Source organism: Astatotilapia calliptera, chromosome 23 (genome assembly GCF_964374335.1).
Source record: "Astatotilapia calliptera chromosome 23, fAstCal68.1, whole genome shotgun sequence".
In the NCBI taxonomy this organism is placed as follows: domain Eukaryota; kingdom Metazoa; phylum Chordata; class Actinopteri; order Cichliformes; family Cichlidae; genus Astatotilapia; species Astatotilapia calliptera.
In genome coordinates, this window is record NC_137443.1 from 6,665,114 (window position 1) to 6,689,235 (window position 24,122).

Genomic DNA, 24,122 nt, shown 5'->3' on the forward strand with positions numbered 1-24,122 from the left:
AGTAAAAACCCTGCTCGAGGCTACAGCATCGTGACTAAAGTCTTTATACACTGATATGATAACTTAAGGAGAAACCAGACAGTATCGAATTCCCAAAAAAACAATCAGATTTGCAGGCAAAGGTAAATATTTCAAACTATTTGCTGCTTGAAACAAGCCACAACCAAAACCATGTAAAAAGTGATACTGAGCAAGAGATAGTGGCCCAAACATAAATGTGGCTCAAGCTTGCTCAGCCAACATCTATTCACTGCAGTTTATATCATGTTTGGCTTCTCTGCTTTAAAATATTTTATTATCACACCCAACAAATTAAAAATCCTGCACAGCAAATTTTCTTAGGCAGAGCTTTAAGATAAATGCTGTTGGAATGATAATCCCTAGGACACGTTTTATTGGCTATACAAGTATTTCTGTAATCTGCACTGTTCCCAAAGAGCCACTAAAACCCTGGCAGCATGTCAGCTACTCTCTGCGAGTAAATCATTTCCCATGAAGGCTATAAATTTCTCAAGTTACCCATTTATTTTATGCCTCACATGAGGTTGTGTCTAGTTGATATGAAATCTTCTCTGTGTCACATGCTTTCCCAAGCCACACCATGGAAAATTACAAACAAATCTTAAAGAGCACCTATTATAAAGGGATTGTTACATCACTCAGCAAGCAACCTAATGATCACAAATCAAAGCTAAAATTTGACACACTCATAAAATAGTACGTGCTTGAACTGACTCTGGACTTTACCCATTAAACTCTCTTTGGATGAGGACCTCATTTATCTCCTGATTTCTGCCACTCAGACCTTGACCCTATAGTGGCTATTTTTAGAGGATTTGATCCACATGAACTTCCCTTTTTTAGCGTTTAAGGTATGGTGAAGTGCCAGGGCAAATATTTGACAAGATATTTCTGCAATAGCTGCCTTGGAAAAGTACGTGATGGCTGTCACAACATTTGGCACTACCAGACAGGTTGCTTTGCCACAAATATTTGCCACAGTAAGTCAATGCTATGTTCATGTAGTACTCTGTTTTTAATGGTTTTACTATCCACCGATTTAGACATTTCTTACTTTCACATTGCAACTTGGATTTGGATCAAAGGATCAGTTGAAGTACCCTTGGTGTAGTAATATAAAAAAGCATTGCATGGACAAGGTTTTGGCTAAGTAAACTCTGGGTAAATTATTGGCAAGTTCAAATATAACCTACTTAAACAAAGCGTAGGAGGAATCTTTTCTGGCTTTGATCTGGTCATGCGACCCAAACCGGTTACCTCTGGCCAGACTGAAGGAACAAATATGTTGATTTTTTTTCTCGTTTTTTTGTATTTATTTTGAGACTAAAGGTTGACAGCTGCCTATTTTAAAGGGAAGTAAGTGAGTTTTGTACAAAGCACCAATGTATTGATCTGACAATGCTGTCCCCTTTAAGTAGAAAGACTCACAGGCCAGCTGATATTGGAAAATGTAGTTGATCATTAACAGGGAGCTTCAATTTATTTTGTTCAGTGATGCTGTTGGGCAGCACTTCACTTCCTTCTAGAAGACACTGATTATCTATCTGCCTAACCTCTATACACCCGTGCAACAGATTTAAGTCCAGGTGAGTCTTTTTTTCCAATGTTTTCTGTAATAGAAATATGATTTTGTGCTTTACCAAATTGTTAGAGAAGGTTTGGGGGAATTTGTTGAGTGTGTTTCTTACAGATTTCTTGATTTGTATGAAAGACCAGACCTAATGTTAAGCCCATTAGGTGATCTGAGCCATAAATTGATACTGAAGTTATTTGACAAATGAAATCTGTTATAAACCTGCAGCCTTCTTTGATTTGAGCATATTGTTATTAACAGTTTCATCTTTCCATCTGAAAAAAATATTTCACCTGTTAGTGCAGGCTAAGCTTTACAAACCATTTAAATTAGCAGTCCGAACGCTGAAGTCGGAGCATCAGTAGCCGTAATCCGCAAACAGAGAAGAGCTGAGCTTCTGTTCTCTTTATCTCACACATCAATAATTAAATCATTATTTAGATAAACTAGCATTACAGGTGTGTTTATCTATGTTGCTATGTCATGTTGTGTTTCAGATCAGACTGAAGTTCCACTGAGTCAGGGTCGCCTGTAGGATAATCCACGTATTTGCTGTGCACACCTGATCAGTCAACATCAATGTATATGAGCTGCCTAAAGGTGAGTGGTTCACACAAACGCATACACTCACAGTAAAGCTCATGTCATGCAGGGGCTTATTATATTTCCTTGTTTTCAGTGGGGGTTACACTTCTCTTTGTCACTATCTCTGAAGCACTTGGGTGAATCTCATGCTTTAACTTAAAGAGTTACATTAATTTGGATTTTTAAAACAGTTTCTCCTACACGGAAACTGGGAAAACATTATTTATAAGACACTTCCTGGGTTATAAAAAAGGTAATTTATTGCTTTTATTGGGGGCACAGTCTGGTGGAGGAAGTTGATGTCACTGCTTGCATGACTCAAATCAAAAGTTTTCTGTTGTGTTGTGTTCTGTGTTTCACCGTTACATCGGTATAAGCTTTTCAAAGATTATTTCACTTGAAATCCATGAACACCAGGAATAGGAATAGAAAACGCTTATCAATTCTTCTGTCATTGTCCTTTTTTTTTCTTCCTACTTTTCACTTATGTCTTCTCTTCTATGTCTCCTCGTCTCTCCTGTTTTTAGGAATCCATGCAGGCATGTCAGTCTTCGAACAGACGAGACTGGCACTGCCCAGTCTGCCTGCAGACGGCCAGATTCCCAGTCCAGACGAACTGCGGCCATTTGTTCTGCGGTACGAGATCCTGCACACATTTACACAAACTGACCAAAATCTTCTCAGACTCTAATTATTTTATGCACACACCCGTTCGGTCAATCATCTGTGATTAGGGCTCACACTTCGTGTCTTAGTTTATGCGATTTATTCACTGATCAGTGTAGAAGTAGTGTGCTGTAGCTGTTTCAGGCCCATCTGTTTGGCCCATCTGTTTGGCTTTTAATAATTAACGTTTGCCACGGTCCACCCATTACACTTGTAGATAGAGGAGCAAACGACCAAACACAGTAAGGTATGTGTTCACAGACGATGCGAGATGGAGGTTTTATGCCCGCTACTAGGAAAGCAAAACCTCAACATCATTAACCCAAATTCATAATCTACACTTGGAGCATTAAGGAGAGTTGCGCTATGAGTTGACCTGAGAGGTGTATAATACATAGAATAAAAAAACAGAGCTCGTATCCGTATATTAGGCTAACCATGTAAAAATGTTCAGGTCTTTACAAATCTGCTTTTGAGAAGGGCTCTTGTAATTTTTGCTACAGGGTCATTTACCTTAGATTTGCCTGAAAAAAAGAATCCAGGAGAAAGGTTGACTTCTCAATGGGGAATACATTTCAGGTTCTGTCATTTAGGGATTGTTTTTTTTTTAAATAACTTGAGCTAGATCCTTCAGTTTTCTGGTGTAAATATCTGGTAACATGGCACTATGAATATAAAGTCTCAAGAGTGGATAGCATATAATGACTGTTGTTGAAATCCCTGAAATATTATGTCCAATCTCTACCAGCAGATTTGGAGACCTAAAGACACCACATTTTTGCAGGTAGAGGACTGATATTTTGTTCACAGCTTCTCATATTCAAGGCGCATAATATTCTTTGAAGAATATCCAAAACTTGGGATGGTGATCTCTCATGTTTCCAATATGAATTTTTAAAAATATCTCATATTTATATGTGGCAGCCAAAGATTGCTTAAGTATAACAACAAAAGCCAGTTTATGCAGAGTTATGACCCAGAACCATGACTGTGCATAAACTTATTGCTTTAAAAAAAACAAAAAACTAAACAGTAGAACTGAGAACCTGAAATTCTGGATAATTCTGCAAATTCCTATTAGGAAGTGTTTCTCCTGGAATTTCTTTGGGCATATCTGAGATGGTCAATTAGATGTTCATATCTGTAGCTTTTGAGTAACATTTATGGCATGAATGCACTCATCCAACCTTGATACTATCTATTATAGATTAAATGACGAGTTAAATAAATAGTTGTGTTTGATTCTGCAGCTCCCTGTCTTATCACCTATTGGAGGCATGGGTCATGGTTAGATGCAATCAGTTGTCCTCTTTGCAGACAGAAGGTGCGTTATTCTCCTAGTTCTTTTACTGTACATCATAAATGTGTTACGAGCGTGGACGTGAAATAAAAATGCTTGCAATCTTGCAGGTCAGTGTGCTCTGCCACCTGTTCAGCGAGACCCGATCAGACCAGCAGTCAAAAGAAGTTCTCGATGAAATCACAGCCTACAACAAACGTTATTCTGGAGCTCCGCGCAGGGTCAGTACTCTGTTAAAACATCGGTAACAATATTGTACTGCTACTCCCCAACAGCAAACTCACCTATCGAAGAGCCAAGAATACTTTTATTATTATTCTAAGATATCATAAGCCGTGGTATCTATCAGGGCATCTGAAAGGGAAGAAAAGAATTCTTTCATTATTTCCTCGAAGAGTTAGAAAAGGGAATACCTCTTATGCAACCTAGCAGTTATTGTCCTGTTTAACCAACAGTGATAGACAAAGGAGGTATGAGCTCAACAGCTCACAATGACACACCTAGAAGCCACGTGACCTTCTTTGTGTGTTTTTTTTCTTTGAAAACATATCCTGTAGCGTTCATGCTTAAGAACTGGAACTACTTTTGACTATACATTTAGAATAATTTATTTCTTGCTTTTAAGAGAGACACAAATATAATAAATGCAGCATCAGGAAATCAGCAGAATACCCCTGACCCATGTCGAAGTGCTCAGTCAAAAATCTTGTGGATCATTTTTGATTGCGCCAACTTGAAATGTTTGGTATCTGGTTGTCTGATGTCCTCCTGCATACTCACCCCTCCAGGTAACGGACTACCTCTGTGACACCCCCTTGCTTCTGCAGTTACTGGTTCGTGGCCTGGGCACCATGGGAGGACTCGTGTGGCTGTTTCTGTTCAGGGTTGCCCTGTGCTGCGTGGGGACCGTGATGTCCATCTCCTCCCCTGCTCTGGATGCAGTGTCTTCATCGAGTACCCTAGAAACAGACCCCTCTCTCTGTGGACTGCTAGGTCTCCTGGACGACCTGGTGGTGGTCATCCTGCTCCTTATCTGTGTTATCAATATCAACCAGCAAATAACACCAGAGAGAGGACAACCTGGAAATGCTACAACCTCACAGGGAGTGATGGGAGATTCACTTTAGAGAGCATGAGCAGCTGGAGCGTGGCAGCACAAGCTGTTAGACATGGACTTTTATTGAATTTCTTCCCTCTGGCTGGATTAGTGGTTAGAAGAATATTGACAACTGCACAGCATGCAACAGTCAAGGTGTTAGAGGTTGTCTGAGCCTCCCTAAATGTAGATTCAGATTCCAGGTGTTTTTGTGAACTGTTTACAGAGTTCATGCTAAACTAACTAAAAATATGATGTTATGCAATTTGTAGGTTCAGATGTGGTTACAAATCCTTAACCCTTCTTGAGTCCTTAAGTGTTTGACTTGTCTTTGTTTTCCCTTTAAAAAAAAATCTGTACCAGTGTACACAAACGTGTTGTTCCAGTAAGCTACAGAACATGTGTCACGTCAGTACTGTATTATTGACATCCATGTAAATACTTGACATTGTATAAATTTAAGTTTTTATCGTTTAAATAAACAATATTTATTGATTTATATAGCTGTTCTTTATCATGTCACACAACACCACGTTTTTCCAGTATTAAATCATTTATTGTTAGCAAGTTCAGTAGTGGATGTTTCAGCAGACCAACACTAATAACAGCAGACCTGCAGTTTTGTACAATATGCAGATTAAACCTATGGAATTCATGTTTAATCCATAAGTCAATAAAGTATAACAGGCAGTAATAATGCATAAACACCAGCGTACCCCAGTAAGTAAAAAGCTGGGCAACAAAACGTAAACAGACATGGCAGTTTTAGTTGACACCCTACTTTGACAGCACTAGAAACATGTTAATGGAGGAATATCACTCTTGATTGCTGCACCAAGAAGCTGCGTTCTTGAACATACGCAGCCAGGGTGAAGGTGTGAGAGAAGGTCTGAAGTCCCTTGGGGCCCAGGGCCACTGCCAGCTCAGGGTGCAGCGCTCCGGGTGGGGCATCATGGCCAGGTGTCTGCCATCCCTGGAGCAGAGTCCTGCGATACCCTGCGGTGAGCCGTTAGGGTTGAGAGGGTACTCTTCAGTGGGATGACCCTGGTCGTCAAGGTAACGGAGGGGGGCTAGTCCACCAGAAATAATCAGGTCCTGAGCCCGAGAGCTACGGAATTGCACAAGACCTACGGGAAAGAAAAAGGTTAGGGGAAAAATCAATACTAAACACAGGTGCTGATTACAGAGCGTACGGACTCACTGACTTGTTAGGCAACCAGATTAATCTTTGATGTTATGCAAGTTTAAAGAGGGGGGCTCATCATTTCTGTACATTCTGCTAGAAAAATGATAAATAGCTGAGTGATTTATTGACATGTGCAAAGTTTTAATGGAAATATATAAAGCTAGAACATTTTGGCTATGACCACCTTTTAGTGCATACTTTCCTATATTCATAATTCCATACATTCTGACAAGATCCCAACACCATGGCTGAAAAGCAGGGCCGAACCACGACAGCCTCCAACGAGTTTTGCAGATGCGTCAGATTTTCGGTCCAGCTCTTGTGTAATCTGATATACCTCAGCTTTTTCCCCCACTTCCATTTCCCTCCCTCAAAAACGACTTCTCGTCAGCCAACCTTCCACCGAGACTATTTCTGATGAGGGTTTAGTGAACAGCAGATAGATCAGCTGAAGAGAAACATGTCATCTCTCAGGTCTTATGCCAGGTTTCTGCTTTTCTTTCTCCCCTATTTCTTAAGGACATGAATGTCAGCTACTATCTATTTCCTGCAGATAGCTTTTAAGCCTGCCACATCGTCTTTTGTACTTATACAGTTTCTGCAAAGTTTTTAGAGACAGTGCATCATGAGAAGATATGCCAAGTTTGCCAGCTAATAGTGCCTTGATAATCACCTTGTTGATGCAAAATACTATTTTATGCCTGTTGAAAATTGAACAGTCATAACTAGGGATGGGTATCGTTTAGGTTTTATCCGATACCGGTGCCAAACCGGTACTTTTGAAACGGTGCCGGTGCTTAAACGGTGCTCAAACCGGTGCTTAAAGAATGGAAAACACAAACTTTGCCCAAAAACCTCTCATGTTCAGCTGTTTTTTTTGTAAAAAGATAACAATGTTAGCCTTTTCTGCAGCTACGGGGCATATATGGTATCACTCTTGGCTGGAAGCAGTGCTTAAACAATGGAAAAAACACAAACTTTGTCCAAAAACCTCTCATGTTTAACTGTTTTCCAACTTTTTCTTTGGTCATTTTAGCCTTTTTGGCCAGGGTGAAGGGAGTATCTGCCATCAAACAAGAAGACAGCTGCATGTAGATATGATGTTTGCTAGTTCACCTTACATGCATTAATGTAATAACGTGGTTAGCCTACTCAATGTAAATTACACATGAACAACATTAAGCTACTCACGCAGAGAAGAACGGCTGCTGCTGCCGTCATCATCCTCATCATTTCTGCTACACTGGCAGGGCTAGGGGCCAGGACTCTCCTCTTCGTGTTTTTGGGGGATGTTGCTAACTCCGGGTCCGATAACAGGCAACCCACCCGCAGTAGATGTGCACGGTGTGAGGTCTCGCAGCAAGCTATCAAATACGGCGCATTTCTCGGCTTTTCAAAAAACGCTATGCGTCGCCAGGTGTTTCATCGGATTTGAGGTGTTACCTCCTTTGCACAGTATCACAGTATCAGCTTAAAGCACTTGTTGCAGGCTGCTGAGTTTGCATATTTTGCTGTGAAGTACAGCCAGACTTTTGACCGCTTTGCCTTGGGTGTTTTTAATCTGTAGCTCTGCTCTAAAAGAACGTACGTACCTGGACCCGCCTACTATCCTCGGAAACGTAAAATGATTGGCTAGAATCTAAAGTGTATCACAGCTCAGGAAAAAAAAAAGCACCGAAATAAAGCACCGAAATGTGCGCTGCTTTTCGGTCTGGTTACTACCGTTTATGTCACCGGTACCCATCCCTAGTCATAACATAGTTGCAAGCTGTTGTAAGAATAAATGCTACATATGGATCATTTTAGCCCCTTGATGTTTGGTAGGCAACATGATGATATCTGATCTGATAACATCCTGGGCTTAGGATGCCCTGTGGCCAAGCTTGTTCATGTTTGGTTGATCAACTCCTGATCTATCATCATCTCTGAATATTTGAACTCCATAGGATCCTCTAGTGCAGGGGTGGGGAACTCCAGGCCTCAAGGGCCGGTGTTCTGCAGGTTTTAAATATCACCCTGGGTCAACACACATGAATCAAATGATTAGTTTATTACCAGGCCTCTGGAGAACTTCAAGACATGTTGAGGATGTAATTTAGCCATATAAATCAGCTGTGCTGGATCAAGGACACCTGCTAAAACCTGCAGGACACTGGCCCTTGAGGCCTGGAGTTCCCCCACCCCTACTCTAGTGTCTTCTAAGACAGCGGTCCCCAACCTTTTTTGCGCCACAGACCGGTTTATGTCCAACAATATTTTCACGGACTGGCCTTTAAGGTGTCGCGGATAAATACAACAAAATAAAACCAGCACCGGTACCAACAAAAGAAGATTTATTCATAACACATGGGAAAAGACCCAGGGAAACTGAGTTAATGATAAAAACTATAAGAATCCTGAAAACCATGAATTTTACACCCGAGCCTCAACTCTTGTGGCCCGGTACCAGTCCGTGGCCTGGGGTTTGGGGACCGTTGCTTTATTGTGCATATAATAGAAGTCTTATTTACATGTGGGTCATTCATGACACACAGGAAAAGACCCAGGGAAACCAAGTTAATGATAAAAACAATAAAAAATAATGATAAAGGATTTATGGTTTATTATTTATGGTTTTTAGGATAAAAACCCTGAAAACCACAAATTTCACACCTAAGTCTCAACTCTCAGACCAGTACCGGCCAGGGGGTTGGGGACCGCTGTTCTAAGACACCATTTTCCAATAGAACAGAACTGGTTTGTTGGTACTGTTTTTACTGCTGGTGAGTTTAAGTTAAGCGTAAGTTACCACTGTGATTTAGTTTAGTAAGTTGTGACCCACTGTCATGATACTAAGCACGCTCGTTTAAACCTGACTACAAATCCTGCTTAGCAGTAGACCTCTCATGCTGATCTGACTTTACCTTCTCCATGTGCAACCCAGACTCCCAGCGCTGAGCCCTCCATGCCTCTCAGCCAGATGGATGGAGAGTCCTGGATCCCAACGCTGACAAAACGCGACTCAAACCTGCCTGACTTATTGTGACTCAGCACCACTTCAGATTCTGGTGAGAATAAAAAAGCCAAGAAAAAAAAACAAACATCAGGATTAAAAATTATTCTAAACAATTCTGTTTTAATTCACTACTAAGGTATTGTGTTGCTTTATTTCAATCACATTTTCAAGAAACATTTCTTTGCAATGTCCTCTTACCCACTCCTTCCTCGCTCTCTCCCACCCAGCCCAGCAAGGCGAGCAGCTGACAACCATTACATACGCCCAGACTCACTGTATCCTCACGTTGTCGGAAACGATCAAATTCAGCCTTGGCTTTGGAGTTGTAGGCAACAGTAGCTGCCCAACCTTTATGAAAAAGTAATATTGTTACGCAGGAAAAAAATAATATGTACCTCACAGTGGTTTACGTCTGAGTGCATGCGAGTGCATTTACCTTTAGCTGATCCCAGGACGTCTGCATAGCTGAAACCACCAACAAAAACAACTGCTTTGAAAGGGTCCAGGGTTACTGAGCCAGTACACAGGTCCTGCATGGTGACATCCCAAACCTACACACACATTTACATTGCAAAGCTCAATAATGAACACATGCAACACAGTTTCGATTTAGATGAGCAGATATCTGGTTCATAAAGCTGTTGTTAATGACCTCAAAGCCCGCCATGTACAGAGAGACAGACATCTCTCGATCTCCATTACTGCCCTCCTCTCTGACCACAGCAACACGTGCTAAAAGAGCAGAACAGTTTAAAATACAAAAAAAACATAATAAAAAAATCACAGAGTATTAATAAATGATTATATCTGACTAAACCTGATGAATTTAAATGATTAAGAATTTAGTGGTGCTGTCCAACCACTAAATAAATATGGTTTCATTCCATTCAGCACACTGGGAAATGATGTAAAGTGAAAATACATAAGATAAAACAGACTTATAAAGAAAAACAACAATGGATGACAATGCATTACCAGTTAGCGGCTAGCTGTTGCATCAGTTCAGTGTTGCTGCTGGCAGTTTGAAACACTAGCGAACTGAATAAAACGTTTCAAAGGTTTGTTGTTCTTGGAGGACTTCCCCAGTGGGGATACACCCTCTGACAGCATGTACAACTGTTATGCTAAATTATAGTTTATAGACAATTAAATAATCAAAGAGTGTTTGACTTCATAATAAAAACAACCATTAATTCCAATTCTGGAGTACAATAAGTCACTGATACCAGGTTGGCTGATGGTGGGCATTTCAGAGGGGTTAAAGGTCAGTTTAAAGTATGGCTGTGTCCTCTTTGATAGCCCCTCCTCCTCCTGTTTAATATACAGCTCATTGGCTTGGAGACGCTCCAGCTGGAAACTCGTGTCCTCCCACATTGCTCTGAGGTCAGGCAGCAGCTCCCTCAGCACCTCCTTTCCATCTACACGGACCCTGATCTGGAAGACAAGTGCAATGAAAGACAGCGGTCATCCCTTACAAAGACACAAGACCCGAGTCCGTGCCAGGTTTAACATCTCACCATGGCTTCTGGTCCAAAGCCACATGTTCTGCCGATATGAAGGCACTGGACGCCTGCATCGCTGTATCTTTGACACACAGTTTCTAAATCTGACTGAGAAACCTCCAGAACCAAACCCAGCTCCTCGCTGAACAACAGCTCCATGACTGCACGTGGCAAAAGATTGTAAAGACACAGTTATTTTGCATTATGTATGTGTAATTAACTGGTAAGGAAAGGGAAATAACACATTCAGGCTCTAACCTCCAGCTCCTTGTGAAGTCAATTCAACATCAATCCCACGGTTTCCTGCAAACGCCATCTCTAGCAAGCAGGTAAGAAGGCCTCCGTCACTGATGTCATGACCTGCACTCAGCAGGCGATCTGAAAGGACACAAAATAGATTACATGTTGTTGTTCTTATTTTTTTAGGAGCTTTCCAAGCCACTAGGTGGCTCTCTCGTCACAGTGCAGAGCTGTGGCTGTGCAGTAAGAATTTAAAGGAATATTTAAACAAAACTGAAAGGGGGGGGGGGGGGGGGACAAAAAAACAAAACAAAAAAACCACACTGAAGAGAACTTTGCTCCCAGTATAATTCGATGCCAACTTTTTCCCCTTTCTGTGGCAGGGAGATGTTTTCCCTGTGCAAACTGACCGTGTATGAGTTTCTGAGTGGTGTTGAAACAGGCTGTCAATAGTTCTGGCTGGTCCAGGTCAGGAGAGCAGTCTCCCAGCTGGCTGTAGCACTGAGCCAGGGCAGAGCCTCCTAGACGATGATGGCCTGGACTGAGAGGAACCCACAACAACACGCCTGCAGACAGAGGACAAAAAGTCAGAGGCAAGCTGTCTGTTACTGAGATCACGATGTGCGCAGCGTGAGTTAGAGAAGCATGAAAATAGAAATAAAAAAACTAAGGAAAATTAACTTATTTTTTATGCCATTAAAACACTGACAGATTTGAGTCTTGGTGTGTGCGTTATACCTTTGCCATCTGGATCCTCGAGATCAGGCGTCACAGTAGCAGTGATGTCAGGGCAAACAGCATATGCTGAAATAACAAGAGCACCTGAAAAAGAAGCAGAGCAAAAGCTAAGTTTAGACAGCTCTCACACTCACACACACACACACACACACACACACACACACACACACACACACACACACACACACACACAGAGTACCTGGAGCTTTGACCGTCTCTTTTCCAACTCTAGCAGCCATGCTCAGAGAGTCCTTGCCTCCATCGATGGCCACTCCCAGCTGACCCATGACTGCACACATGGCTTGGCAGGCTTCCCACAGGCATGCCCCCTCTCCAGGCAGCTTAGCAGCCCACATCCAGTTACCACTGCACTTCACATCCTGACAAGATTTTAAAAATAATAATAATAATAATAAAATTCCAATAATTACATCATGCTGGGATTAAAAATACACCTTTTTACATTTTTGCATATCTGCGATATATTAATTAAGCTTGTTTGTTTCTGCATATTTACTCACCTTTAGTTCTGTTACCCTTGCAAACACCAGATTGGTCAGAGCCTCACCCACAGCCATGCGAGCCCCTGCTGCAGGACACACCAGCCCTTTAATTGGCTGCTCCCCAATGGCTGTTGCTGCTCCTCCTAGGCTGAAAGGTGATAGAGCAACAACAGCCACATCGGCCAATGGGGTGTGAAGAGGGCCGACACACTGTTGCTGGGCAACCAAGCCAGTCACAGACCGGTCCACCTGATGGAGGGAGAGAGAGACAACAGAGAGAATCAGTGTCTGCACAAGTTATTTCTAAAAACAAGAGACTGTAAGACGGGTATATACACACACCTTGTTGGTCAGGTAGCGTTTGGACGCCACAGCAGGCAAACGTAAAACTCTGTGCAGAGCATCTTTGACAGTCAGCCCAGCAGGAAGACTCAGTGTTTGATGATTCAGGGCCAGTGACTCCATCTTAAATTCCTTCTGCGGCATTTTTCCCAGAACCCACTCCAGCTGCAAGTCCACAGGACAACGCCCGCTGTCTGCCTCATCGCCACTTCCTCCCTCGTCACGGACCAGAACAATCTGAGTGAGAAATCAGTAATTCACTGAGCGTGGATTTACTCAGTGAGACACTTGTGGCATTATGACCTAGCCAACAAGGTGAAATGACCGGTATGATAGATGTGCATTTATCGACTCGAGCCAGTCTAAAACGTGCCTTGCCGTCTCCTGTGATGTTTCCCACAAAGTCAACAGGACACTTCTCCCTTTGACACACCCTCTCCAGGAAGGACCGATCTGATGGCTGCAGCAGGAGGGCATTGCTCTCCTGATACTCAGCCCCCCAAAGCTCCAGCACACTCAGTGTGGGGTCACCTTTCTACAACACAAAGCATAAAAAAAATCCAGACATTTATCTATTTAAAAGAAAATACAAGAAATGTGTTTAAAAACACAAACAGAAAGCTGTGTTCATGTGGTGATTACCTTGAATCTACTGCAGTATATCACAGCTCCTGCTGGCTCACTGAGCTCCTTGAGCACATTACCTAAAAAAAAGAAATGAGAGTATAGGTTCAATACCTTGGTTTTTCTCTCTTTCTTTATATAACCTCTTAAAGAAGCCACATTTTCCTCACCATTTCCTCCTGCCCCCTGATCATGTATACTGCAGATTGGATTTCCGCCACTTCTTTCCAGGCATGCCCTGATAGCACGGTTCATCTTTTGCTCCATCTCAGCATCTCCCCTCTGGACAGCACCCAGATCCCTGTCGCTGGAGTTGTCCCCCTGAACCTACAAGTTTACATGTACTTAAATACTGAAAAACATTCACGTCACGCGAGGTCATTGATTAATTGTAGTGTCCATACTTGAACAGAAGAGGCTGCTCCTCCTCCTACACCGATCCTGTACACCGGCCCTCCGATCTTCACCACCTCCATTCCTGATGGACAGCAGAGCAGCAGAGAGTCTCTGATCAATGTGTGTAAATATAGCCTCTGAATTGATTAATGTCATTTCACACAGTGTGTTAAAGCATCACCAGGCTCTGGCGCTTCTTTCTTCACGTGTAGATCTTCGATAGAACCGAGACCACCACTGAACATGATCGGTTTAATCCACTCCCGTCGCTCCCCATTAGCCAGCCGCATGCCGAAGGAACGAGCAAAGCCTAAAGGAAGGTTATGTGTTAAAGAAGTGCCAAAATAATTCGATAGTCATTCATAAATTTGTACAGTTATGTTAGAAAACAGGTTACAGATTTAAAGATGCAATGTTTTTGGGAAGCAGTCTGAGGAAAAGAGACAAAATGAATTTTCTGCAACAACAGAGATAGTATTGGATTTGCGTTCTTGTTTAAACTTATGTGTTTAGTGTGTACGGTCGTCCTACCTGAGAGGACAGGTTCTCCAAACTTGTTGCCGTAGTCCGACGCTCCATCGCTGGCCTCAATGGCCACCTGCAGAGGAGGGGCAAAGGTGGAGGGATACTCCCATCCCTCTCCTTTACACTCCCATGGGAGATCATATCCTACAGATGGAAAGACATGTTGACTCAAGGTCAGTTTCTGTGCAGCACAGTCCAACCATGTTTTATGATACCTTATTAACAAAAATGCATCTATTTTACGTTTGGCATGTTGTGCCTCAGGGTTTCATTATTAGACCATTATCCATTTTCTGTACAGATGCCAAGTGTGTGGCAAATCATTCAAGACTTTCAGATTCTTTTTAACTGTTATCCAGATGACATCTAGGTTTATCTAAATGCATGTGGTCAAATTCTTCAATTTTACCTTTAAAAGAGAAAATTATTATACTTTAATGAAACCACCTTTTTACTTTCCTCAACTGGCAACTCACTGATCAACATCAACTTCTAACCAAAACCATTTTAGCAGCCTCACATGGTGCCAAAATGACTCATCGATAAAAACTATATTTAGGTATTTAAAACTTCTGTGAAGTGAAGACTTGTGATATATTATAATAACTCTAATATGTGGATTTTAATTTGTTGTCCTGTAGGTTTTAAAGCAGCGGTCCTCCATCCCCGGGCCGGTCCATGAGTCGTTTGGTACCGGGGCGCGAGAGTTGATGCTCGGGTGTGAAATTTATGATTTTCAGGGTTTTTATCGTCAACTCTGTTTCCTTGGGTCTTTTCCCGTGTTGTAGTTGTGCGTCTTATTTTGAAAGAAATATTTACATGTTACCATAGCAACCAGAGAGCATTAAGGGGGAGAGAGGAGGACGTTACTCTCAATGTTGTTGCTGGATTTCAGGAGGACACTGCTACTAAAGTTAGACAGTGAATTCGTGTTTAGTATTTACAAAACACCACAGTTTTTGTCTTAGTTGTATCATTTTATTTTATTTATCTGTGACACCTTAAAGGCCGGTCCGTGAAAATATTGTCTGACATTAAACCGGTCCATGGCGCAACAAAGGTTGGGGACAGCTGTTTTAAAGCTTGCCCTTAAATAGTAGATAAGATAACCTTTATTAGTCCCACACGTGGGAAATTTGTTAGATGCATAGAGTCTTGGACCTGGTATGTGCAGGTTCCCGAAGCAGTATCCTGCAGTGCCAGCAATGACGTGGCCTCCTCGTCCGGCACTCTGGACATCTCTGATACGACCACCAGTCCCTGTTGTTGCTCCGCTGAACGGTGATACACCTAAAATGTCCATCCAGCTCACGATTAATCTCAGGTAAAAACAGAAACTTGCATTTTAAATAAGTACAAAACTTTTTGCGCCCTAACCAGTCGGGAAGTTGTGCGTCTCTGCTGTGAAGATGACATGTCTTAGTGAGCGCCGAGTCTCATACGGGCTCGCTTGGGATGGGTCTTTTGGGTAAATGAACTCAAGCTCCATGCCTTTGATGCCACTGAACACACACAGAAAATTTACAGTGAGCCAAAATAGACAGACACGCTCACGAGTGTGCTCGCCCCTGCTGTCGCCACTACTACCTGCTGTTGTCGCAGAACTTGATGACGTTGTTCTGGTTGCTGTGCCGCTGCGTGTCCATTATGAGGCTGAAAAGAGTCTCCTTCTGCTCCTTCCCGTCGATCACCATCCGCCCCCGGAAGAACCAGTGACGACTGTGCTCACTGGGAAGGACAAAGAAAGCCTTGCAGCGTATAAATACCAAAAACACACAACACACAGAGCAGTCCCGCCAATCTGTTCACTGCGGACGACCCCACCTATTGGACTGGGCCAGGTCAAAACATTCCACACTGGTGGGGTTCCTTTCAATCCTCTGGAACATCGATGTGTAGTAGTCCAGATCCCAGGAGTCAAAGGCCAAGCCTGCACCAACCACAAAAGTGCATACATAAAGTTTCTCAATACTGAAAAAACAACCACATGGCATCACCAGATCATTTAAAGAGCACTGAGTAGTTTCCATCCATTTACTATCGATTCAAAACGTGCTCTTCTAAAAAGGTGCACAGCGCTTTGGTCAGCATTTCTTCCCCTGAATTGTTCTCTATATATAAACTTGGAAAAATATCATCTAACCCTCGGGCGAAACAAAAATCAATCGACACACTCCCATGCATTCAAACATGCTTCAAAACACAAGAAAGCCGACAACTCTGAGATGGCTTTGGCTCGTTTACATATAAATTTGATCACTTCCACTGCACTTAAACTTAAGCAGTACTTAGCATGAACACATTACAATTAGTATTCCAAGGATCCACACTGCATAACAAACTTGTGTCCCATCTATTAAACACCAAAACACTGAGTGTAAAATTGATTTCACAAGGATTCAAAGCAGAACAAATTCCACATATACCTCTTTTTAATTATCTCCTCAATTCACCAGCCGAGCATGGCGGCGCCTACAAAGTACGTGCACTGAAATGATTCTCATTTCTTTGAGCTGCTTGTGAATGTTAATGAAGCTGAGCGAATAAGCAGAGCATGAACATAAGAACGCATGCCACGTTCTGTCGCTGTGGCTGGTGTCAGCCTGAAACCTGTTCACATTATTAGGAGGAAATAATCACTCAGCGTGCAGACACATGAAATGTTTTACAGTTCTGGGTCATTACACAGAAAATCGCCGTTACGCACAGATGACAGAACTGACTTGTTCGTATGGCTGCAAAAAGTATTTTTACTGTGGGCTGTAACGGCAATCTTAATCATTTTGGCAAGTCAGAAATCATCACATATTTATTGAGCTTGTTTTTGCAGGAGATTTCCTTGAACTTTAAATATTATTTAAAGGAAAAATTAGGGAGTTTGAAGAGGACACAGGGTCGTCTGGTCAAACAATTGCAACTGGCTGTTTCTGTCAGCCTACAGCTTTCACCGCAGTGTGACTGCAGCTCCAGGTCGGCGAATAGAAGATCATGTTACAACGGGCTCATAAACCCGAAGGAGAGACACCGAGTGCGAGATACTGGAGCGCTTTAGCTTCAAAGCTAAAAGGGGAATTTTAAAATTGACTCTAAAGCTAACAGAGAGTGAATAAAGATGCAAGACATCTCTTCTTGGAAACAGTTAAAAGATGTGCAGCTGCATTTTGGACAGACTGCAATGGATTTTAAAGATGGTTCGTTAAGAGCGGTAAATAGCAATAATTTAAGTAAGAAAATATTAAAACCAAGAACGACTTAGAAACGACACACCTTAACTTAGCAATGATCCTTAAATAAAATCAGCGTCACTAGGGAAACAAAAATGATTTTAAAGTGTGATTAACCGCTGCATCCAACTTTTTCTAGGAAAATAACTTAACTGCTTTTATTATCTTATACAGTAATGTCTCAAGCCACTTCTAATTTATTTGCATGTTAATGTTAATATAGTATTTAAGACAAAAATAGAGTCGGTACGGTTATAAAACCGATGACAAGATGATCTCACAGTGTTCAGTGATGCTGAGGTCAGGGCTCCGGGAAGGCCCGTCCATGACTGACAGTGTTTTCTGCTTTTACTCCATTTCAGATACCATTCACCTTTTTTTTTTTAGGTCTGCCAATAAGTCATTTGTTCTCCAGTTTACTCAATTTTTTTAAGGACAAACTACACACCATGCTGAGATACGCCAAATTTTTAGTTAATAGCTCATTAAGAATCACCTCATGGGTACAAAAATACCATTTTATGCCTGTAAAACTGGGATTTTATGACATACTGCCTGTAACTAAGCACTTAAAGATAAAAAATAAAATAATATGTTGTAAGTTTTTTGCCATGTGTGGACTAAGCACTGGTTCAGTCCCTTGTTTTCTGTGTGTTACAAACCTTAACAAACAAACTAACTAACAAAGAAAATGGTCAGGTACAAGGACTAAAAACCTTTAGTCAACCAGAAACAAACAAAACAAAAATCTTGGCTTCAAATATCACTCAGATCAGTTTATTCAGTCCTTCAATCGACTGAGCCTTTATCTCTTTAGGGTTTTACATTAGACACACACGTGCACGTGCAAGATAATCAGCAGCATCACTGCCGTCCTGTGACTTCAACCAGCTAAGTAATAATGTCATGCATCATGTGACGTTATTAGCAGTGTACTCACAGACCACTGTAAGACTGAGAAGCAGCATAAAGGAAGAGCAGACAAAGAGAAGAGAGAGGCAGGTCACAGTTCATTAAATGCAATAAAAGACTGATTGAGGAAAGTAAAAGCAGAGATTAAAAGAGGATGAAGCTCAATAATGCTCCATTAATTAAGAGAGCCCCAGTAAGGAAACTCTATTAAAGTGTAAAAAAATATAAAATGAATAAATTCTCACCCAGCTCATCGTTAGCGCTCTCCAAGGCTGAGCGACCCTTCCCCAGGATGTCCACGTCGAACACCGCCTGAGGTTCTGTTTCCACAGTGAAGGAGGTGATGGGGTGTTGATAGATGCACTCCGTCATGCTGTCATACAGACACTCAATCAGCTTCTTTACATCTCCACTGATTTCACTCACACTCTGCTCGGTCTTGGGCTGAAGCAGAGACAGTTCACATTAGACCCAGAAAGTAAAGTCGCGAAAGAAAAAGAAAAGTATATATATATGCGTAGATTTTTCTGTGTGTGTGTGTTCGCACCTTGATGAGAAACCTGCGCGACAGCTCAACTCGGGTGACATTAGTGAGACCGGCACTCTGGCAGATGGACACAGCGTTAGTGGACCAGGCAGTGGAGAAGTTCAACCTGAAAATATAACATAAAAGACTTTTTTATAATGTAGACTTTCTCTCATATGAACGATTTAAAAGAATTATTTTAATTAAAACTGTACCATATGTTTCCCTATTTACTTTTAAGTCAGGCTCGCCTACAGTCTGCTCAGCACTTTTAAAGATTTCCATATTACTTACCCTTAGTCACAGTGAACACCTGCCTAACATTGTTCAGTACAGACGGTATTTATTTTAATGTATGCTACAGGAAGTCACAAACGTCTTGGCCAGAACCCTCACGGCCTGGCTTGTTTGCAGTTTACCAGTTTGACTTCTTTGTTTCCTGTATTTCATAACCTTAAGTTCTCATTTCACTAACTGGAATCTTATTCATACAGAATGACAATGTCTAAGGCAGGAGGGAAAAAAAAGAAAGAAAAAAAGTTGGGGTATATGTGGTCAAAGAATAGAGTACAAATAGAAATGCACAATGTATCGCCAACTGCCAAGAAAACAAACATACAGCACCTGGAACACAAACATTTGAAAATGCACAGGTACAGATTTGTATCTTTCTTCCAGCTCCACCTTCTTGCAGCTCGTAATCGCGACCTGCTGCCTAGGACTGCAATATCTGAACCATTTTAGTTAGAGAGGTGCTGTGGATCTCAAAAAAGAACAAGGACTAGCAATCCCAGCTGCAATCCAAAAACAGTGGAGGTGGATGTCGGATCCTCGCTGGTAAAGCAGCTGATTGCTACCTAGCCAGGACCTCATCAAGTCAGGATTCACAGGGAAAGGCCAGGGCTAGCTGCTTGGCAGTGACTGAACTTTCGAAATAAGAGCAGGGATTGCCTGGTAAAGCAACTGCAGATGGCATCTGTGTGTTTTGTGCTAAGCAAAAAGACTGAGATGCAAATGAATTATCTCTAAAAACCAGGCAGCAGTACCTGGGCCCGATCTCCACCAGTTTCTCCCCACTGCCCTCTGTGAGGTTTGGTTTCTCAGACAGCGGCTCTGCGTGCAGAGGATGACGAAACAACCAGAGTAGAACCCCCTTCTGCTCATCGCTGAGACTCTCGCAGCCTGCAGGAGAAAAATCACAGCAGGACAAAACATTATAAACAGATGTAAATGTGACATTTTAAGTGGTAGACTAGTAAGAAACCTTTAAGGTGAATTCAGTGACTTTAATCCTCATTCTACCCACATCCATAATAATTAGCATCTTCAAGGCCTGTTACACACTCACCTGTCAGTTCCACATTGTAGCACAGCTCGGTCGTGACTAACAGATGTGGGTAGAGCTTTGCTGCCCTTTGTAAGGCCCGACTTTTCAGAGCTTCATTACTGTAGAACCTCACGACAGCCATGACTGATGAAGAGATACACAAATCCAGTTTAAAGGCAGAGGGTAGTGCATTAGTCAAATCAATTGTAGAGGGTCAAAGAAGGTGAATTTTAGGCATCATTTGTCAATAGAATTGATTTAGCCTATTACTAACTGCATTTTCTGAAGTAACGAGTCATTAAATCAGAGTCCAAAGTATGAAATTGATGACCAATATTAAGTGTGCCGACCCTAGTCTCCAGATCGATTCAGGTCAAGACAAACCAATAATGAGATAGCAGGCCACTCGTAATACTGCAAAAAGCCTACAACCCATTCCAACACCTCCGCAAGACCTCAGAGAGGCTGTGAAAGCCATCTATCAGTATAGCAGAGTAATCTATGTTTAGATATGGCAGTTTTCAAAAGCTTTAAGAGCTTTAAATATTTTGATTACAAACCATTACGCTATAGCAGGATTGGGCTACACGTCATTCTGAACCCAAACAGGAAAAAGAACTGGAGTCCTGCAACATGCTATGGGCCACACAGCACCCGGATTTCATCATCATGGAGTCAGCGATTTAATGAAGGGATAAAAGAAAGAGGAGGGAGGCTGAATCTGCACATTTTGTACCAAGGACCTCGAAGGCACACAGAACAGAGAGGATGTTACAAGATAAATTCTCACTCCGACTTAGGCTTTTTCTTAAAGGTCATTTTTTTGGATTTTCAGCAAGATTACACAAACTACAGAGGTGAATTTCATGAAATTTGCTACAAAGGTGGAACAGGAGCTAAGAGGAAGAACGCTGGTACAGATCACTTTATTTTGATTTGAAATTCTAAGAATTTACATTAGCAGAAAACGCACTGAAATCTAATTTTCATTTACTGTACATTAAGTTCAAAACAAATAACAACTATTAATACTGCACGATCTCAATTTATTTGTAGTTTTTAAAAGTTTTCAGTCCACTGTACGTTTGATTCAAAAGGAGAAAAAGGTTGCAAATCGTCACAGAAAGCCAACGATATCAGCATGTTGAACATACAACCCAGGGACCACAACAAAGTTTGAAAGTTGTATTCAAGTCATTAACTATTCCAATTTTTAATTACAAAAAAAAGTTAATCCGTTTTTGGTAAAACATCTGGAAAATGTCTAGATCCAGACTCAAGTTGTTTGAATTATAAACATGTATAACACTTTTGCAAGGTTAGAAAACCAACATGTGAAGGTTTTCTTTGATCTGTACTCTACATGTATTGACATATGTGCAGAGAATAAGTTTTTTTCCTCCACATAAGAAATTCCGGGCTCCCCTAAAGAAAAATGAGCAGTACCCTAGCACTCATTAAAAATATTCTAATTAAAAAAATAATTCATGTCATCAGATTTTCAAGAGATAAGAGATGTTTGTCATTAACACTTATGATTTCATGGTTTCAAAAGTATTTATTCATTTCCTTATATATATTTGCTGTGGCTCAGGTGAACATTCTATTAAACTTCCTTAATTTTACACTTAATAAAACCTACATTACAATAATAAATGCAGAACTATGTCCAATATAAAATCACACACACAATCCTGATCCTGACAAATGGCCCACTGATTGCAGGTCACACACTGCACGGTCAGGAGTTTTCTGTTAGTGTTTAACACGCTACAAACTGCAACCCCCTTCAACATAAACACACACACACACACACACCTCTGTGTCAACTGACTGAAACACAACAACGACACATTATAAGGGATACAACTTCTTAATAAGTGACTCGTGTCTAAAAAGAGCTGGGGGAGTTTTCCATGTTTCCTGTGTGGAAGCTAAGCGGCTAAAAGGCAGCAGAGTTAGCAGAAAGCACATTAGCTAACTTACGTGCAGCAGCAGTTACGCTGTCTGGGATCAAACCTGGTCTCTGCTGGAGTCCCGGAGTGACTTCTGCTCCTGCAGGACAGACTGAAAGCGGCTGGGTTAGCTGCGGTCTGCACACTGACTGACTGAATGGATGGAAGGATGGCTGGACCTCTGCACCCACGTGTGAGCCACTCAAACTGCAAGACGCATGCGCAAGTGGGTGTCGTAGCAAAGAGTGATTTACAGTATTTGCTCAGTGATGATCCCCAGTATTTAAACTGTGGTAAATTACTTTTTGGCTTATAATCTGTCAATTTTATCCCATATTTCAGCCATATTTCTTATGAATGATATCAACTACTTTTGAGCAACAGTGAACTTTCCTGTCACAAGTTAGAAGCTGGAATCTGTTTGTTTTTGTTTTGTTTTGGCAAAGTGATTTCTATTTATCCTTAATTTATTCTGTGAAAGTCTCATTGCCATTAAAAATGCCTTTTTCAATCGAGTTCTGGCCAAACAGGACCAGAAATTGCACAACAGTCCTATAAAGATATTTTAAGTGGGCAAAAAGGACAAAAGGAGGATAATGCTTTCAAAACAGGTTATTTCTTTATTTTATATAAATCCTCTTTGTAAATCCTGTTGATGGCAGTCTGTTTATCATTATCAGCAAACATACTAGAAGTTTCAGCGATGTCAGTGAATTTTGGGAGGCTTTGAACTTTTAATGTGAAAACTGCCAACAGGGAAGCAACTTGTAAATTATTTTGTACTTTTCCTTTTAAAATTTCTAAAACACATGAAAAGAATCTTTTTATTTAAAATGATTCAGAACAAGCTGAAATTAATAGAACGGGGGGGGGGGGGGGGGGGGGCATGTCATTTAGATCTTCATGCTGGAAAACTTTGGGGGTTTACTTCGACTATTAATCTTAGTATTTCTAACATCCTGTCCCGGTGATCCTGAAGAATTGTATACAGCTCAAGGGAGCCAATTACTGTTTTCCTTATTTCTTCTCATATAAACTCACCCTGCACATCTTTCCTGCCTCGGGTCTTTGTGGCAAAAATTCAACAAGGTGCTGAAAAAGTTCCTCAGAGATCTCAGTCCACAGTAAGCTAGTAAACATCACACAGCTGCTGCAGATCTGGTGACTGTGGAGGCCATCTGAGTACAGAGGACTCACTCTCATGTTCATTTAAATTTTGTGACACCACAAACTAGCCTGCTGGAAGCAGCCATCAGAAGATAGGTACAATACTCAGGTCAGCTGTGGCCTTAAAATAATGCTCATTTGGTACTAAGGGGCCCAAAGTGTGCCAAGAAAGTATTGCCCACATCATTACAACACAATCACAAGCCTGATACAAGGCAGGGTAGATCCATGTTTTCATGTTCTTTATGCCAAATTCTGACGCTACCATTCAAATATATGTGCAAATAAACCCTGTAAGCAAAAAGCTGCTGTGGGTGCAGGTAATATAGTCATCTCAGGGACACAATTCATGTTGTGAGTAAAGAAATAGCCCCCAACTGCTGTTTAAACTTGATGTACCAGGTACAGCCAATCAGAAAAGAGTTGGCTCTAACTAAAGGTGACATTAAAGAGAGAGGATAGGATACACTGGGTTTGCACCCAGGAGCAGAATAAGGTAAATAACTACTATTTTGAACTGTGAGTAATACAGTGCTGCTCTGGTGCAGTCCAAAAACAGAAATATGGAGTTGTAAATTCGCATAATAGGCTCACTCTCTCAAGCTATAAAAAACAAAGCAATTGAAGACATTTTCTTAGTTGTGTAAAACGTTTTGAAAATTGGAAAATATATGCAGGAGGTTGCAGACATTTTAATGCAAGTGTTGAAGGAAAAGAAC

At 41.4% G+C, this 24,122-nt stretch overlaps 2 protein-coding genes across 2 annotated transcripts; one reads left to right on the plus strand and one right to left on the minus strand.

The window, feature by feature from the left end:
• The first annotated feature begins 1,490 nt into the window (after positions 1-1,490).
• On the plus strand, positions 1,491-5,740 carry LOC113016308 (E3 ubiquitin-protein ligase RNF170). Its single transcript, XM_026159050.2, has 6 exons — positions 1,491-1,607; positions 2,092-2,194; positions 2,707-2,815; positions 4,096-4,169; positions 4,256-4,366; positions 4,934-5,740. The coding sequence occupies exons 2-6, from the start codon at positions 2,174-2,176 to the stop codon at positions 5,270-5,272; spliced, it is 654 nt and encodes a 217-aa protein (XP_026014835.2). The 5' UTR covers positions 1,491-1,607; positions 2,092-2,173; the 3' UTR covers positions 5,273-5,740.
• Positions 5,741-5,775: 35 nt separating this feature from the next.
• On the minus strand, positions 5,776-22,444 carry pfas (phosphoribosylformylglycinamidine synthase). The gene is made up of 28 exons (XM_026159048.2): positions 22,268-22,444; positions 20,303-20,425; positions 20,001-20,136; positions 18,976-19,081; positions 18,674-18,872; positions 16,117-16,222; positions 15,880-16,020; positions 15,670-15,794; positions 15,454-15,582; positions 14,299-14,436; positions 13,949-14,077; positions 13,776-13,849; positions 13,542-13,698; positions 13,390-13,451; positions 13,121-13,282; positions 12,748-12,984; positions 12,424-12,654; positions 12,102-12,282; positions 11,903-11,986; positions 11,575-11,730; positions 11,183-11,302; positions 10,940-11,085; positions 10,649-10,856; positions 10,075-10,154; positions 9,859-9,973; positions 9,621-9,770; positions 9,331-9,471; positions 5,776-6,368 (listed from the first exon to the last, which is right to left on the minus strand). Exons 2-28 carry the CDS (start codon positions 20,421-20,423, stop codon positions 6,058-6,060), a joined length of 3,945 nt encoding a protein of 1,314 aa, XP_026014833.2. The 5' UTR covers positions 20,424-20,425; positions 22,268-22,444; the 3' UTR covers positions 5,776-6,057.
• Positions 22,445-24,122: the final 1,678 nt, after the last annotated feature.